The sequence below is a fragment of the Cnephaeus nilssonii genome (assembly GCF_951640355.1).
Source record: "Cnephaeus nilssonii genome assembly, chromosome: 5".
Taxonomy (NCBI): Eukaryota; Metazoa; Chordata; class Mammalia; order Chiroptera; family Vespertilionidae; genus Cnephaeus; species Cnephaeus nilssonii.
The window spans coordinates 50,099,921-50,119,807 of NC_137076.1; the positions used below are offsets into that span (position 1 = coordinate 50,099,921).

Genomic DNA, 19,887 nt, shown 5'->3' on the forward strand with positions numbered 1-19,887 from the left:
TCTAATCACTTATATCTATTTGGATACCCTCTAGTGTACTTTATATAGGGAAATGAAAATAAATGCTTAATTTGTTTGGAGGAAATAGTTCTTGCCCTAATGATGTATTATTTTTGTGTGTGTTTGTTTTGTTTTGTTTTGTTTTTTTGCAGAGAGAGTATATTTCACTAGGTATGGTGGGGGAGGGTTGTCATTTGGCTTTGTGCTATCATATTTTCCTAGATCAGTTAAGTTAAAAGTAATGGATTTGATTTCAGCCTTGAGTGACATTAAGAAAAATGATACATTATTTCTTTTCTATATATTTTTGGATAGCGCCATAATTTTTTAGTTATGACTTATTCAAGTGATGTCTTCTTTTAAGTTACTCTAATTTTAACTTGATGAGGCTTGGTTACTTTTGAAATGCTTCCTATTTTTTTATGTCTATTTAATATTTAAAAGGTCTAAATCTGGACTGTCCTTCCTTCTGGTTATTTAATAGAAAAGGATGTAACTCAGCTTACATATTTCTAAACACATAATGTATTCAGATCTTTCTTCTTTCTCACCCTTCAATTTTGTAAAACAAATACATCCAAAGCATTGGTCACTTGTTATTTTATTGCTTAATTTCTGTTTGTGACAGATTCATATTCATACTCATTTTCTTTCATTCATTTGGCTCTTTTCAGAGTTTTACAGTTCACTTGTTTGACCCTGCTAAACTACTTTCCCCCATTCATCATCATTTCTTCATGTTTTTGCTCGTGATGTTTTAGTCGCTTGGAATGCCTTTACTTTCATTTTCCAACAGTGGGTATCTTTCACGCATTTCATTCTCAGCCATTTCTGAGCTGCCCACCGAGGGGCTTAGCTTTATCCACACCTATCATGGTGACATTTCTGTTGCCCTTTCCCCTGTGGGCCATCATCAGTGATGAGGGCAGCTAGCTGATCTCCATGTCCCTCGACACCCAGCACTGCTTTACAACTAGGGACCTAGAAAATACTGACAACTTACATATTAGCTAAGGTACATTGTGTGTAACTCAAAATAAAGAATGTAGGACTTTAAAGGGGTATTGAAGGAAAGTACTGTAAAGCCTCAGAACTTATAAATGGAAATTTGTACCATTTCACTCCCTTTGCCCATTTCTCCCACCCCCAGCCCCTTCCTCTGGTAACCACCAATCTGTTCTTTGTATCTGTTGAGCTCTACTATGTGCCAGGCTGTATTCTAGGGGCCACAGATACAGCAGTGAACAAAGCTGTTAAATTGTGGGTGCACAGAGAGCGTACTTACATTCTAGGGTGGGGAAGCAGAAAGAAACACGGAAATAAGTGAAATATAAGTGTATTAATAAACCCTAACTTCTAGGACAAAAAGTAAAGCAATGTATGTAGGACAGAAGGGCATTTGTGCAAAGACCTGAAAACCATGAGGAAGTGAGACATATGCATGTAGGGGAGAACAGAGTTCCTGCCAGAGGGAGTAGGCAGTCACAAGGCTGTGAGCGAGAGCATATCTGCAGGCTAAAGGCACAGCAGGGCCGCATAGCTGAGTGGAGTGAGTGACAGGACAGTAGTAAGAGATGAGATGATAAGACATTTGTGTGGGAAGATCATGTAGGATCTTAGAGTTTTTGTAAGTACTTTAGACTTTCCTCTAAGTAAAAGAAAGAGCCTGTAGTCAGCTGAGGCATTTTATAAATTTATAATAAATATGTCAATGGTCATATTACCAGTTTTTTTCTACTTTCACGGGACCATTAAAAGTCAATGTGAAATGTATTTTTGCTTCCCATATGGACCCCATCTTATTTATTGGAGAGGGCTATGGGTGAAATTACACTAAAAAAGTTGTTTGACATTAAATAAATTGACCCTTCTTCTTGATTATCTCCCAGGTTTTGATTTGCAAAGTACTTTCTTCTGTGGTTATGACCAGCAAAAATGACTCAGGGTGATTAATTTAGTTACTACCTAATTATCAGATATATCATTTTTTGTCACTATTGCTATATGGCAGCAAATATTTAAATCTCTCCAAAATCTGTAAATTTTGTGGTTTTTTTACATCTAATATTTTATTATTGGGTATGTACTAAATAACTATCTATGTATGGATTACAACATACTATTGAAACAAAACTACCTGGGAGCAGAAACACAACTCCCTAATTGTTTCTCTACCAGTTTTCCCTTTCTATTATTGATTTATTAAGCTTAATTAACTGTTATAATAGATTCATAAATAATAAGTCAAATTAGTTCATCTAACTGGCAAGGTGTAGGTTAAAATATTTAGGCATTTAAATATCCACAGAAACCATGAGAATTACAAATGTTTGTATTTATGAACAATAAAATGACTATCAAATGTACTTACTTTGGAAATTGAAATTTGTGAAATTCTTTTATATATATTTTTTCTTTGATTAAGTTATTACATTTATGTCCTTAACTCCCATTCCCCCCCCACTCCCATTCATGCCCTCAGCCCCCTGGTGTCTGTGTCCATTGGTTATGCTTATATGCATGCATCCAAGTCCTTTGGTTGATCTCTCCCCCTTATCCCCTCACTCCCCTCCCTACCCTCTGAGGTTTGAGCAACTGATCGATGTTTCTCTGTCTCTGGATCTGTTTTTGTTCATCAGTTTATGTTGTTCATTATAATCCACAAATGAGTGAGATCACGTGATATTTATCTTTCTCTGACTGACTTATTTCGCTTAGCATAATGCTCTCCAGCTCCATCCATGCTGTTGCAAATGGTAGGAGTTCCTTTCTTTTTACAGCAACATAGTAGTGAAATTCTTCTTAATCATTTGGGAAATTAATTTTTTACAATTTTCTCTTCCAGTTTAATAAATTAGAACAAGTGTTTGGTGTCTGATCCATGATGATTGCCAGTTATTCAATGCCAATTATTTACTGCCCTCTATTGCTGTCTAGAGGGTAGTCCTATAGATAAGCTACTTTAATCCTAATGACTGAAGCTTTAAATATTATTTTTTATATATGTAATTGTAGTTACTATATTATTATACCATTTAAAACTTATTTTAAAGTGGATATTCCTGTGTGCCCACCCTTACACATGTGTATACACTCATGCACTCTCATGCACATGCATGTATGCATACATAGACACACAAATGAATAAATGGAACTTCTATATTTAAGGTAGGGAAACATCATTGAATGTGTATAAATACCAATAAGTTGAAGAAAACTTGCAGAAAGATGCCCTGGATGTCTCAGGAGATTCTTTCAGAAAGTGAAATAGAATGTCACACTTAAATAACTGCTGACCATTTGACACAATCTCATAAATCTCATAATTCTACCAGTTGTCAGTTTTTTCTCCACAAGTTAACCATTAACCTTAGAGAACTCGCCTTCGAAACTAATTTTCCTCAGTTAATTTCTTTTAAAATTTTATTCTTAAAAAAGTTATTTTATAAGTAGGAAAAATATTTCTTTATTTATTAACCAACATCTTTCATAAATAAATTTAATTCTGTTTTTCCTAAAGAGGAAAAATAAACTTTGCTTTTATATTTAATACTGAAATAATAGATTATTGCCAGATACCAGTATTAACAATATAATAATGGATAGTGAGGATAAAAAATTATACTAGAAATAAACATCAGTTGATAAGTCTTGCATTTAACTATATGTACAGTAGTACATTAATCAACATTTGTATTTTATTTTCTAATTCATCTTCTCCTAAAAATGATTTAATACATATGTCTAATATATGAGTTAGTACAAGAGCACTTCAAGTGATTGTTTAGAGACTTTTGTTGTATAAAAATTAACCAGGGTACTAGAAATTAGCCATAATTATTAATAAAAGGGTATTCTGCCTCTGACTGTGTTGGACTTTATAGTTCATCACAATTCTTAACAAAAGTTACATCATATTTTGATTCATCCAGCATTGCCCTTTCCACCACCATCTCCTCTTTCTTCTTTATTCCAGATGCTGCTCTTATGTAGGTCGGCGGGGTAATGGACCTCAGGCAATCTCCATTGGCAAGAACTGTGATAAATTTGGAATTGTTGTTCATGAATTGGGCCATGTGATAGGCTTTTGGCATGAACACACGCGACCAGATCGAGATAACCATGTAACCATCATAAGAGAAAACATCCAGCCGGGTAAGAATTGGGATTCAGGGTGACTGAGTTTCTTCTGGTTGTGTTTGTACTGGTTATCATTTAACTTCTTAACAAATGTGAACTGTTTCTTTGGTTTTGTTTTTTATATTATAGAATTAATATTTTTCCTGATTGAAAAATACCCATGCTGGTGTTCTATTTTTAGTGTTTTTTTTTCCTTCAGAATAAATGATCTTATGTGTTTTTTAGACTTGCTTTCCCCCACCCCCCCCTTACGATTTAGCTCTTTTATTTCAAACTTCTGTGTTTTCCAAGATTGGGTGTAGGCCAGTGGTCCGCAAACTCATTAGTCAACAGAGCCAAATATCAACAGTACGATTGAAATTTCTTTTGAGAGCCAAATTTTTTGAACTTAAACTTCTAACGCCACGTCTTCAAAATAGACTCGCTCAGGCTGTGGTATTTTGTGGAAGAGCCACATTCAAGGGGCCAAAGAGCCTCATGTGGCTCACGAGCTGCAGTTTGCTGACCACGGGTGTAGGCTATTGAACCATAAATATTATTAAAGATTTTAAAGCATTTTATATACTTAGCTCTATATTTATGTTTTATGGATTTAAAAGAGTCCGGAGTCTACCGTCAAACATGGCTGCTACCATAGGAATCTATATTATATCAGGGACAACTTTGGAGAAATTCCAGGGAAATGAGTCATCCCAGGATAGTCTAAATAGTTTCCTTGAGATTTTTCTTAAACCTGGCTGCCCGAAAGACAAATATTTAAGAATGTTTTCAGCAGTTGAAATATAATATATAATTTAAATTTAATTTTCTCTGACAGTTGATGTGTGTACAGCTTTTTGTTTGTTTTAACTCTCATAATTTCATAAACATCAGTACATTTCAATTATCAAAAGAAAAATCTTAATACTTGGAATTGTCTTATGAGATAGTATTTCAAGTGTAAACAAAGTAAAAAATGTGTCTTTTTAAACTTATATCATGGCCAGTTTCAATTACAACCATTGAATTCTTTAGAATTTCTAGTAATTGCCAGCATTGATCTATTTATTTACCACTCACAGATTTGGTGACAGTTATTTCTTGAGGCACTATTAGATGTTGCAAATTCTGAGATGAAAAACACAAAGCTGAGTATATAGTATACAAATGATTGCAAGTGAGAGAGAAAGGTAACAATTGTCATGTTGAGATAACTAAGGCCTCAGTTAAGTAGCACAGGTCAAGAGAAATAAAAGGGAATAATCTTTCAAAATATTTTAAGAGGAGCATCACCATGTGAAGAGATCTCTTCAAGGTTTTGTTTTTAGGCAACAGAATGAGTAGTGGTACCATCAAATGAAATAAGAAATCTGGACAAGGCAACACTTTGAGAGGGAGAAAAATGATGATTTTATTGAGCATATCCTGGAATTTGAGAAGCCTTTGGGCAATCCAAGTTGAGATTTTTAGTAGATGAAGGGAAGATGAGTCGAAACTTTCAGATATATATCTACGATAGAAATTTGATAGGGGATCTGACTGTGTATGGGAATGCTGAAGGGAAAAGAAAATTATTGAGGCTAGAAAATTGGGAACATCAATATTTAAAGCAACATTTTGTGTATATATAAAACCTATCTGATCCTGTTAACCAATGCCATCCCAATAAATGAAAATAAATAAATAAATAAGTAAAGAAACAAATACATAAATAAATTAACGAAGTAACATTTTGTAGAAAATTTCCCACAAGACTAAGAAGGTTTGGTCTAAGAGGCAGAAAATTAATGAATGTCATGCCTCAGAGAAGAGCTCATTTGAAGATTGGTGAAATAATCTATAGTGTTGAATATCAAAGATAAGTAAAAAAATGTATACTCCCAAAATAGAAGACTAATGCCTAAGCCAGCTATCAAGGTTCATATTACACTTTATATCTTTAGGTGAGAAATAAAAAGGAAATAATATTTCTGAAAATTATTTCAATTACCAATTAAATGAAAAGTTATCTGTTAACCTTAGTTATTAAATTTCTTCTATTATGCAGACAAAACTTATAAAGGAAATAACTTTCAGGAATGATGTTTACTCTTAAAATAGGACTCTGTTTCAACATATATATGTACCCAAAACAAGCAAGAAATGAATAAATGGTATAGTATGCTATCTAATAAAAGAGTAATATACAAATTGACTGTCACTCCAAGACACAAGATGGCTGCCCCCATGTGGTCAAAGATGGCTGCCCCCATGTGGACACAAGATGGCGGACACAAGATGGCCTGCAGGGGAGGGCAGTTGTGGGCAGTTAGGGGTGACAAGGCCAGCAGAGGAGGGCAGTTGGGGGGGGGGGGAAACCAGGCTTACAGGGGAGGACTGTTGGAGTAGACCAGGCCAGCAGAGGAGGGTAGTTGGGCATGACCAGGCCAGAAGGGGAGGGCAGTTGGGCGGGGGGAAACCAGGCTTCAGGGGAGGGCAGTTGGGGGGGACCAGGCCCTCAGGGGAGGGCAGTTTGGGGGGACTAGGCCTGCAGGGGAGGACAGTTGGGGGGGGGCAGGCTTGCAGGGGAGGGTAGTTAGGGGTGACCCAGCCAGCAGGAGAGGGCAGTTAAGAGTGACCGGGACATTAGGGGAGGGCACTTGGGGACAATCGGGCCAGCCGGTGGGCAGTTAGGTGTCGATCAGGCTGGCAGGGGAGTTGTTAGGGGTGATCAGACAGAGGCAGGTGAGCGGTTTGGAGCCAGCAGTCCTGGATTTTGAGAGGGATGTCCAACCGCCATTTAGGGATCGGGCCTAAACGGGCGGTTGGACATCCCTCAAGGGGTCCCAGATTGGACATCCCTCAAGGGGTCCCAGATTGGAGAGGGTACAGGCTGGGCTGAGGGACAACTCCCCACCCCCCGTGCACGAATTTTGTGCACCGGGCCTCTAGTCCTATATAATAAAAGGCTAATATGCAAAACAACTGAACAGTGGAACAACCGGTCACCATGACACACACTGACCACCAGGGGGCAGACTCTCAATGCAGGAGCTGCCTCCTGGTGGTCAGTGCACTCCCACAGGGGGAGCGCTGCTCAGCCAGAAGCCCTGCGCGGGGCTCACAGATGGCTAGCACAGCAGTGGTGGCAGGAGCCTCTCCTTCCTCCACAGCAGCGCTAAGGATGTCCGACTGCCAGCTTAGGCCCGCTCCCCATGCCAGTCGGACATCCCCCGAGGGCTCCTGGACTGTGAGAGGGCGCAGGCCGGGCTGAGGGACTCCCCCCACCCCCGAGTGCACAAATTTCGTGCACCAGGCCGGCCTCTAGTAAATGTATAATTCTTAACACAGTGTTAAGCAAATATGACTGTTCGTACTTTCGTTGACTCTATATTCAGTCCAATAGAAAACATAATTTATTAAGTGAGATTTCCTGAGTATTTGGAACTATTAGTAGTGCAATTCTAGTATGTAAGAATTCATATTGGAGATTAATCTTCAAAAAATTTATGACTTACTTTGGCTCAAGTACTTAAGTGTTGTTCAAGGGCAATGTCTAATAAGTGCAGACTTTAGCTTAGCATTTATATGCAAAATTAGTGACTATGATAAGAGGCAAATTGATATAAGAATTTTTTTTGTCTTGGCAACTTTAGTCATAAGAGAAAGGTGGGAAAGTCATTAAAATGTAACTTTTTATAATCATTTCTACAGTGCTGGGGGGGGGGGGGAAACAGGTAAAATTTTAAAGAAACAAATATGAGAACATATAAGAGTATACATAGAAAACAGACCCAACATATCCTTTTGATAATCTACTCCTTTGCCAAAATTAACATATTAATGAAATTCAGTATTACACTTGCAATGTGATATTTAACATATTAATGAAATTCAGTATTACACTTGCAATGTGATATTAAGTAACACAGCGGCACTGGATGGATACTTTTGCACAATGTGGATGTTAGCATGTAATTACAGTATGCATGAAGATTAGCCATTTAGTAAAGAGAAGATGCAGGCACAGGAATTGCTCTTCTCTGCCTGTTGGAAGGCTTCTGAAACGTTATTTGTGACTGTTTCTCAGGTCAAGAGTACAACTTTCTGAAGATGGAGCCTGGAGAAGTCAACTCCCTGGGAGAAAGATATGATTTTGACAGTATCATGCACTATGCCAGGAACACCTTCTCAAGGTTGGAGTCTCAGGTTATACCTTTTGACTTTTAATTCCTTTCCTCTGTGTGGCTTCTCACAAAGCTATGTCTAACATTAGAACTAGAAGCATTTTCAAATATTCCTGCCATAAAATACAAAAACATTTGCTTGGTATTTAAAGCCAACACCAGGCATTTTTAATTTTTTAAACATATTTTTACATTTGCTATCAGCAAACAGATGATTTTACTACTTCCTTTGTGATTTGGATGTCTTTTCCGTCTTTTTCTTGCCCAATTGCTCTGGCTAGGACTTCCAGTACTGTGTTGAATAGAGGTGGTGTGAGCAATTAGGCTTGCCTTATTATTGATCTTGAATAAAAAGCTTTCAGTTTTCAACTATTAAATATGATGATCCTGTAGGCTTTCATATATGGTCTTTATGATGTTGAGGTACTTTCCTTCTGTCCCTAGTTTGCTGAGTGTGTATTTATTTTTATCATGAAAGTGTATTGAATTTTGTAAAATGCTTTTTCTGCATCAATTAGATGAACATGTGGTTTTTGTTGTTCATTCTATTAATGTAAGTAATTGAAGTTTTATAGTTTCTTCTATTCTCCATCCACAGAGTCTATAAAAGTTTTAGTTGTTTTCATGAATATAGCCCATCAGCAGATTAAGGTACTTATTTGTGGGAAGAATGAGGCTAAATATAAGGAGCTTTTATATGCATGCATAGTTTGTAATGTAGATTTTTGCTTAATAGGGACTGTCCATTTTCCACTAGTAAAAGAATTATAAAATTTTATAAAGTTTATTTAAAAGCATAGCTAATTTACTCTTCTATTGTAGATAAAACAAATGAAGGTTAATAATTGAAGCCCTCAACGATCTGTCTCTAGTCTATTGATAGTGCCTTACTGAAGGTGTTTAGGAAGAGTCTGCATTGCTTAATGGCCTATGTCAAGAAGATAGTTATTAACTCCCTGACCACAAAGAAAGAACAAAAGAATGGTGACTGACCCCCACCGAATGAAAGGGAGGTTACCTCAGTAGACAGAATGAGTCAAAGTTCTGTGAGTTTGAATACATCCAATTTAAGATGCCCTTATACTTTTAAAGTGGAATCTCTTTTGAAAACCGGGGGGGAAAAAACGTTTCAGACTACAAATCTGTTTTCAGAAATTGAAAATAGTATTTTATTAGTTCTGAATACTGCAGAAATTGTAACATTTCATTAATTTGGACTTACCTAGTTAATAATCTGTTGATTCGTGCAACATAGTTGAATAATGGCTTTTCTCAATGCTGTCTTGTGCCTCAACTTCCCCTTCAATAGCACTGGCCTCCCTGGAGTTGCATCCTATTAAATATGTTTAAGCTCTACTTTTGATGGTCAATTACCAACAACTATTAGTTTCCCCTCCTTACCTTCATCTCAGATAATTTACCTATGGAGCTCCATAGACACTTAGCTTTGGTTTTAAGAGTTCCATTCTCTATTTGAGTTATCTAGGTTTTGTCTAAAGATCGTTACCTAAACCTAGAAGCGAGGGAGCTCAGTCATAAATTACTTACACTTCCTGTCACTTTTCTGTTTTATTATCTTTCAGACTCTTCTATATTTTTCTTTGTTGTACCTGTCACTATCTCAGTTATCATTCTTTTGTTTAATGTCTTTCTCCCCCCCAATGCAATGTGAGCATTATAAGAGGAGGAATTTTTGTGTCTTTTATTTACTGCTGTAAATCCAGACCTATAACAGTTCTCAGTAAAATATTTCCTAAAGGTAGGAAAAAGTAGAGCTGAAATTTTTTATCAAATTCTTTGGGGTGACATCCTATCTAATAAAGAGGGAATATGCTAATTGACTGCCACGCCCTCTAAGATGGCGGCACCCACAGCCACAAGATGGCGGCATCCAGTCCCCTCAGCCCCGCCTGCCCCCAGAGTCCTCCAGTTCCCTCAGCCCCCCAGCCGCCCAGGGCTGGCCCAAGGTACAGGCAAGCGTCAGATGGCAGCTGCCCAGCCGCCCAGGGCCGGCCCGAGGTGCAGGCAAGCCTTGGATGGCAGCTGCTCAGTCTTCCAGGGCCATCCGAGGCTCAGGTAACCAGGACCGGCCAAGGCTTGCACTGCTGGCAGTGGCAGCAGCAGAGGTGTGATGGGGGCATCGCCTTCCTCTGATTGCCCCTCCTTCCCCTGAGGGTTCCCAGACTGTGAGAGGGGGCAGGCCAGGCTGAGGGACCCCACTTCCAGTGCATGAATTTTCATGCACCGGGCCTCTAGTTATTTCATAAAATTATGTAAGTTTCAGGTGTACAATTCTATAACATGTCATCTGTATATTGTATTGTGTGTTCACCACCCCAAGTCAAGTTTCCTTCTTCCATCACCATTTATCACCTCCATACCCTCATCTACCTCCCACATCCCTTTTCCCTCTGAAAGTCTCCATACTATTAGGCGTGTCTATGAGGTTTTTTTGTTTTGTTTTGTTTTTGCTTAATCCCTTTTTTACCCAGCGTTGGAACCCTATCTGTAAGTCTGTTTCTATTTTGTTTATGAGTTTATTTTGTTCATTATGTTACCAGTGAGACGATGAGACTGGTTTTTGTCTTCTTGAAGGAAAGGTTTCAATCAAGAGACAAACTACAGTAAGCAAAGCAAGTAAAAATGTATTGTCCACAGCAAACACACACTTAGGACAGTGAAATAAGGAAGGGCATAAAAGAAGCAACAGGAGAGCCTAGGCTGGGCTGCTTTGGCTCACTGGGAAGTCAGAGAAAAGGGGACCTTGGAGACAAGTTCAGAGGATTAGCCTGGGATGAGCTGCCGCTGCCCGTTGCTCCCCTAGTTGCAAGTCGCATGGGGTCCCTTGATGAAGGGTGGGGAAGGAATGGTACAGCATCCTCACCTGGGGGAGAGCACACACTGGGTCTTTTTCTTTGAGGGTATGCTGGGTCTTTTGTGTTGAGGGTATTTATCTCTCTCTTGCAGGCAGTAATTTTAGGAGAGGTCTCAGGGAAGGGTCTCAATAAAATATTAATCAGCTTTCCAGGTGTGCTCTTTTAGGGACGTGGTCTCCGCTGATTGGTTGGCACCAGGGCAGGGGGTTATTAGTCAATGCAGCTGGTCCTGATGCGGTCACTGTGTCACTGGTCTGGTTTTGCTGCTTTTCTGGGCCTGGAGCTGATATACAACTGAGGCCTAGATTTTATCTTTAGAGAGGAAAAGTCTGGGGATTAAAAAGTAGTTCCAGATAACAAGGATTATTTCTTATTTAAAGATGGTGACAACACAGCCAGCATGGCTCAGTGGTTGAGTGTGGATTTATGAACCAGGAGATCACGGTTTGATTCCTGGTCAGGGCACATGTCTGGGTCGTGGGCTCCATCCCCAGTGTGGGGCATGCAGGAGGCAGACTGTCAAGGATTCTCTCTCATCATTGATGTTTCTATCTCTCTCTCCCTTTCCTTTCCTCTCTGAAATCAATAAAAATACATATTTTTTTAAAAAGATGGTGAAATTCTTGGAAAGTATGTAAATTGAAATAAATCACTATTGAAATGGCATCATGGGAAGCTGCCCATTCCACTGAAGTTTTGAAACCTTTCATAATTAATGACATCCAAACTAAAACTAAACTAACGTCAAATAAAATACCTTTATAGTTTATCTTTTTTTGAAAAACCTTAAATACACACTCCATTCTTCTCACCACTTAGAATAGTCAGTCTCCAGCCCATTGAACTTTCTTTAGAGCTATAAAGTTGGTTTTTATTGCAAAATTAAGGCTGTATTTTTAGTGTACTAGAGTCAGAATTTTTAGTTATGCATATTAAGAAAAATAGTGAGTTTCTATTACAACCTTGGGAACAAACAACTTAGTAGCCACACCTTACCATTATTGAGGCATTATTTAGTTATTTGATTATTAATTTTAACATGAAAATTGTATACTATATGTGTGTGTATCATTGAACTATTTTGATTTATCTTCTATCTAAAATTTGACACTCTTTGTTTTCCCTTGCTCTTTAACATGTACTGTACTACTTGGAAGAATACTAAGATTAGAAGAATCTAAGATTTAATTAGAATAATACTAATATTAAATTAGTAGTTTAACTAAGAAATTAACCTACACACACATACACACACACACACACACACACATACACATGAATATATGTGTATATTTTATAATTTTAGTAACTTCAAAAATATTTATGGTAGGTTGTCTTTAAGAAACATAGCTACATGAGGAAGACTTGTTTTACAACTTGGTAATCCAAGGGGTTCTTAGATCTGCTTGAGAGATCCAAACAAAATCCATGTGCATATAGCGGGGAACTATATAGAATTCTAGATTTTGAAAATCATGTAATATACATTTCTAAGGAAAATGTGAATATCATCACTGACTCGATGTTAGGCATACATACAGGGTGTTCCAAAAAATGTATACACAATTTGAATAATTTATTAATTCCAATGGGTTAAATCTGAAAAGAAAGAAACATCAACTGCACTATCAGCTATTAAAGCGTGTATACTTTTAGGGGAACACCCTGTATTTAGCACACATTTTATTTCTACTTTAATAAAAGTGTTTTGAAAGTCTGACACACTGTTTAAAGCCCATCACTGATGTTTTTCCCCATTGATTGACTTGAGTTTGGAAAAAAAACCCTAATACTTGTAAGAAGTATATGTGTCTTAACTGGGTGACTTATGTGTGGCTTTCTTCTGATTTTTTTTAGGGGGATGTTTCTGGACACCATTCTCCCTTCTCGTGATGATAATGGCATACGTCCCGCAATCGGTCAGCGGACCCGTTTAAGCAAAGGAGATATTGCACAGGCAAGAAAGCTGTATAGATGTCCAGGTATTGCACCATACAAACACAGAAGCGTAATTGTGCCAGAGAGTGCTCTTCCAGATGAATAAGCCACGATTTACTCAACTGTTTACATGTCTCTTTCCATGCTGGCAAGTGACTTACTCGGTTCAAAGTCAGTAATCAGAAAATGAAATAGGAGAGAACTCTGGAACACCCACTGATATAATTAAAAACAAATTGCTAGAAATCAGATTTCAAGCACAAGGATAGTATGTTTTATTTCTTTTAATTTAAGGAGTAAAAGACCAAAAAGCATGTTTGTCTGATAGTTATTAAATAGTTGCATGATATCACCGTCAAATGCTGAGTCTCCTTGCCAATATAAAGCAATGTCCTTTAGTTAGACTTCAGATTTGAGTCCTGAATGATGTTTCCGTGCAAGTACCTATCATTAATGGTATATAAATTAAAATTTTATTATTGGAATTGATAACTTTGTTGTAAAAAAATGTGTTCTAACCATGTTGCTAATGAGCTACTGATTGTTTTTCTACTGGATAAAGTTGTGGGAAAGATTAATAGAAAGTCCTGATTGTTTTTTCTACTGAATAAAGTTATCAAAAAGATTAATGGAAGGTCTTAATAAGAAAGTTCCAAGGGAACACTAGTGCTTTATTGGCCCAAGGAAAAAAAAAGAGTCAGCTTCCAATTTGGCAATGTTGTATATTCTATGCACCTACTGTACACTCAAAATCCTCTAAAATACCTTATTTCAAAGAAACATACTTAACTTTACTTAACATGGATTTTCCAGATTTTTTGTCCATGTATTTATGTAAAACACACATGCCTATGTAGTATTTATTTGTTAAAATCTAAATTTTCACAGGGAAGATGAATTTATAAGCAGATGTCACCACTATGATAAAAGACATGGGTGATCCTTGGCTAATTTATGGCCGTATTGGATGAACTATGTTTTTTAAATTTCAAAATATAAAATTATGGAAAATATTATGTGATTAATAGCAACTAAATAAATGGACAGTTCCCATATAAAACATTTTGATTGTCTCTCTAAATATATATGTCTGTACATTATACTTAAAAGAGCACACTAGAGATGCATTTACACACTGAATTGTAGAAAAGTCAGTCAGTGGAAATCGAAAGAATCACATGTATGACACTCATTTAATTTTCAATCTATGGCTCTTGAATATTTTAGTTATTAATAGGAAAATAATTAGTAAGCATAATTTTCACTTGAGACTTTAATCATTAACTAGAGAAATGGGCTATTTTCTTACTTGAAATCTATACTAATAAAAGGGTAATATGCTAATTGGATCAGATAGACCGTACGTCTTCCAGACATCCTTCTGGATGTCCTTCCAGACAAAGCCGCAGTGGCTGCGAGAGCCGAGGAGGGCCAGAAGCTGCGGTAGCCACCAGTGGCAGCAGCTGTGGGGTGATGGGGGTGGCGCCGTCCCCTAATCGGCCCAGTCACCTCCCTCAGAGGGAGGCCAGACTGTGGCTTAGGCCCGCTCCCTGCAGTAGGTCTTCCCCTGAGGGCTTCTGGACTGTGAGAGAGGGCAGGCCGGGCTGAGGGACCTCCCCCCCCCGCCCCCAGTGCACAAATTTTCGTGTACCAGGCCTCTAGTATAGTAATATGTACATTGCTTTGTTTAATATGGCAAAAACCACAGCATACAGGCATCATCATTAATGAAGAAGATATCTTGTGTTTCTAAAGCAATATAAAAAGCAAGTCTTTGTATTGCAGCTTATAAATTGCAAGGAGTAAGGGAGAACTAAAAGATACAGTTTATATTTAAAAAAAGATATGTTAACTTTTAATTCCCAAAGTCTTTGAGAATGACTTGGGCTTGATTTTTTTGTTTTGTTTTCATTTTTTACTTTTTGTATTTATTTAAGTATAGTTGGTGTTCAATCTTAAGTTGGTTATATTAGTTTCAGGTGTACAATATAGCTATTGGACATTTTTATACCTTACAGTGTGATCATCCCACTAATTCCAGTAATCATCCATCCTTCATGCTCACCAAGCAACACCCTCTCTCTTTTTCTAACTCTCCCCCTTTCTGTTCTTTCTCTGTCCCTCTCAGCACTGAAACCATCCTTTCCATCTCTCTCCTCTCTCTCTCTCTCTCTCTCTCTCTCTCTCTCTCTCTCTCTCTCTCTCTCTCATAGGTGGTAGTTCTGGCCCTATTTATGGTTATGTATTTAAGGTTCTTAATTTCCTCACAATGGGAGCACTAATGATGTTGATAAACATACACTTGCCATTGTCAAAATACAGTTCAGCTACACTGATGCTGTCAGTTTAACAGTAACTCCAAGTGCAACAGTGGAATTGTGGCGACGATCCACAATTATATACTGAAGTCTAAATAGGATGACTCATCTGAGAATCACCTAAGAAAGTAAGAATTTATAAAGTGACACTTGGTTGTTTCTCACTTTTAATAGAGAAGAGGGTTTTATAAACTGCATATTTCTTTGGAGTCTGTCTTGCTGTTTTGTTAGAAATTGCTGGTGAACAGAGTCAATAAGAGCTACTTGGCTACTTTTTACTCCAACTTTTTTATTCTGTATCAGTTTATGCTCAAAGTTCTATTGTTTCTGCATCTAGCTGTTTCTTAGAGTTTAATCTTGACAGGAGGCCTGACCTTGTTCACACGTAGATATTCGAGGTTGTGGCTTTTCTGGTCTTTAATTGCATTTTCTCTTCATTTATTTTTTCTGTAGCCCAGTGCCCTTATTGTTTATAACTACTGTGTACTTATACCAACTATCAACTCTAATATTATCTTCATAATTCTTTCTTAATTAAATATGTCAAATAACAGTGAATTTATGAGGCATGTAAGGTAAATACCTCACAATGAAGAAGCTTCTAAGGATATCTTTCTTTTAAATACAAATGTTATGTGTTGATTTTGTGTATAGTGAAAGATAAAGGTCTAAGTTCATTTTTTTTGTATGTGTATAACTAGTTGCCCCAACACCATTTGTTGAAGAGACTGTCCTTTCCCCACTGTTTAGTCTTGTCACCCTTATTGAATATCATTTTACTGTATATGTGTGGGCTTATTTTTTACTCTATTCTGATCCATTGCTCTATATGGCTATCTTATGACAATACCACAATGTTTTGATTACTGTAGGTTTATAATATGCTTTGAAGTCAAGAAGTGTGAAGCTTCCATATTTGTTCTTTCTCAAGATTGTTTAGTTGATCAGAGTTTGTGGTTCTATATGAATTTTAGGACTTTTTTCTTTCATTTCTGCAAAAAAAGCCAGTGGGATTTTGATAGAGATTGCATAGAATCTGTAGGTAATGTTGGGTGGTATGGAAATTGTAGCAATATTAAGTCTTCAAATCCATGAACACAGAATTTCTTTCCATTACTTTGTTTTCTTTAATTTTTTCCCCTGTGTTGTTAGTGTATGGAAATGTAACTGATTTTTGTATGTTGATTTTCTACCCTGCAATTTTGCTGAATTTATTAATTCTAACAGTTTTTTTTTGTGAATGTGTGGCATCTTTATGGTTTTATACATGTAAGATCATGTCATCTGCCTAGAGAGATAGAAGCTTAACTTCTGAATTATGTTTTGTTTTAGAGTAATTTCAATTAGAAAAGTGATAATAATTTTTTTGCATATTTTTAAAGCCTTTTTTTTTCCTGGATATGACTGCATTTGTAATTAAAAAACACATTCTTAAAATTAAGACCACAGTCTTCCTGTCTGTGAAAAGGTATATAAGAAGACGTCATACCTTAGGGCGTCATAATAGTTGACCCTTACAAAGCTACTTTATGAAGTACATATCAACCAGATAGTCACTTTACAGAAGAGAAAACTGAGGTGGAAGCTTATAAGACTTACTTGTATGACATAATTAGTAATACCATAACAGTTTTATCATCCACATACCTTGCAGAGTAAATGGGCAGACTATGCATTTTAGCTTAGTATTGTCACATTTTCCTTGGTAATTTCTCTTTAATTCTTTTAATAATAAAGTTTGCTCTTTATATCTGAGCATTAATCCACAAATGGCTGGGAAAATGGATGAAAATCTTTTGTTAGTAGGAATTAGGTAGCCTGGGACAACCACATGTACTGAAGAAAATGGAAAAATAATTACCACAACTTGACTATTTTTTTTGTACTTCTTGCATTATAAACAGATGCTATATATTTATTAAATTTATTTTTGAATTATATGTTATATTTGTTTTTCATTTATAAAATCTGTTTTTTTATCATATCATTATTGATGTATTTGTGGATTAACTATATTTCATTGTTTTAATTCTACTATAGGAAATACAGTACCAGCATTCTATATAGTTTACTGGATGTTTCAATCATTATAGAATTTATTTTTAAATTGTTGTGAATTATAGCTCTTTTCATTGAAACACACTCAACTCCAACATGATTATCTAGCATCTAAACTGACTTTAGTGAGAAGCACATTGTTTGCATACAGAAATCTTAACACATTTTAATTTTTTAAGGGTTCTTGTAACATTATATTTATCAAGTGCCCTTCTTGATTCATGAAAAGTTCTGAATTGTGTATTTTTGACCAATGAGCATTTTTGTTTTGTTCTAAAGTTGCTTTTATCAGAATAAACATTGCTTACTCTTACTTTAAATTTACTCTGCTGTGCAAACATGATATCTGTGTTTCTAAGAAATATTTATATTGTATCAGACTCTCTTTGCAGCTCTATTTTGTGTTTTCAAAGTCATCATCTTTTTTACATTTAAGTTAAGATATGCAAAACCATTGACAACTTACTAAGGATATAATGAGCTGCTGGTAGCTATTGGTCTCTCATATGGAAATATCTCAGTTTTTATTTCAGTCTCTTTCACATTGTTGTTGAGTAAAAGTTTAAAGATGACTGGCTGCAGCAGAGGAATTATTTTTGGATTAAGGATACTTAAAGCATCCTAGGTTCATGTAGCTCATACCATGTCTTACAAAACAACAGGAAAACCCATTATAGAATGACTCTGACCTTGGCTGCACCAATAAACTAATTACACTCTGCTTTTGCCTTTGTTGAAATGGCCCTAGAGATATCAATCATACAGATCTGAAGGCTGTGGAGCTGATAATTTGCTATTTCAGATGACTAGTAATTACTTCCAAGAAATTAGACAGGCTTAGTAAGAGAAAAATGTAATTGCTTTTCCAGCAATTTGTACTTATGATCAACAGAAAAGAGAGAGTAAATAAACATCTACATCCTGTTGGAAAATTTGAGTCTTCCATGATGTTTTTTTTTTTTAAATATATTTTCACTGATTTCAGAGAGGAAGGGAGAGATAGAAACATCAATGATGAGAGAGAATCATTGATTGGCTGCCTCCTACACGTTGGACCGAGCCCACAACCCAAGCATGTGTCCGCGACCAGAATTGAACCCAGGACCCCTCGGTCCGCAGGACGACCCTCTATCCACTGAGCCAAACTGGCCAGGGCATCATGATGTTTTTTATCTTTCAGTTTCGGGGGGCTTATTTTGAGAAAAATTTTCATTGTGATTACATTTTGGTACCACTTTTGTGGATTACTTATTAGTTATTGGTTAAGATTTTTTTCAACTTTCACATGGAATAATTCAGTGTAAATTGAATTTAGCCTCAATTTACATTGAATATGTTGGTGGAATGTTTCATGTGGTCTCAGAGCCATATCAACAAGGTAGCAACTGTCCTGAATCAAAACATGGGTCATTTACAAGTTGGCTACTGGCTCCTTGGGAAGGAATGGCAGAGGTTTCCACGAGGAAGGACTTTCTACAGGCCAGATTATTGATCTCCTAATCTCGTGATTTGGTCAACCCTAGGGATCCTATTAGGTATAGTGAAATTTTTATGAGAGACATAAAATAAATAATATAGAAAGGGAAAGTATTTTATAAAATACAAATACATACTCTTGTCTAACACTAAAAGACTCAAGGTTTTAATTGTGATGTCCATACCTTTCATTAAAATTCAAAATGATCTTATATTTTTTAGGAAATAATAGATTTTATCTTTAAAAAAAATCAAATATATGTATTTTTTTTTAATTTCAGCATGTGGAGAAACCCTACAAGAGTCCAACGGCAACCTTTCCTCTCCAGGATTTCCCAATGGCTACCCTTCTTACACACACTGCATCTGGAGAATCTCTGTGACCCCAGGGGAGAAGGTAGTTTATAACATCAAGAGTTCTCTTTTACTCTCACATAAGTGCAAAGGTTCATTTTTCAAATTTAATTTGCTTTTTTTTTTATTCTTGCTTGATTAATCAAATAAAAGACAAAATAGTTCAAAAATTTATAATGGGTTTTAAAAGATCAAACATTCTATTTTACAAAAATATTCAGAATGGCTAATGTAAAAGTGAAAGACCTATTGATAATTTCTTTATCAAATCATGCTCATTAAGAAGGAATAAAACATAATATAAAATGTCATTAAATTTGTCTCCCTGAAGATTATCACATGAGTTATTATCTAGAAACATCATGGCACCCGTGTTACAAACATTCTTTTTTTATAAGACTGTGTGTTTCCTGGAACTAGAGGACAATGTTTTCAATATATTGGAAAATTTAATAAGTAGGTTAAAAGTCAGAGGCTTGAAAATATCTAATTTTTAAAATACATATGTTAGAGACAAAATTATGGAAGAATATATACCAAAACAATGCTTATTTCTCCTTGTTGAATTTATATATAGGTTTC

General features: G+C 36.4%; 1 protein-coding gene across 6 annotated transcripts in view; it reads left to right on the forward strand.

Annotated features, from left to right (window-relative positions):
* The window catches only part of TLL1 (tolloid like 1), a 164,175-nt gene that overhangs the window by 81,814 nt on the left and 62,474 nt on the right, over positions 1-19,887 (forward strand). For all 6 annotated transcript variants that reach the window (XM_079771107.1, XM_079771102.1, XM_079771103.1 and 3 more), the window contains 4 exons: positions 3,977-4,155; positions 8,189-8,294; positions 13,019-13,143; positions 19,233-19,348. In XM_079771107.1, coding sequence (XP_079627233.1) covers positions 3,977-4,155; positions 8,189-8,294; positions 13,019-13,143; positions 19,233-19,348 — 526 coding nt within the window. The remainder of the gene's footprint in view (positions 1-3,976; positions 4,156-8,188; positions 8,295-13,018; positions 13,144-19,232; positions 19,349-19,887) is intronic.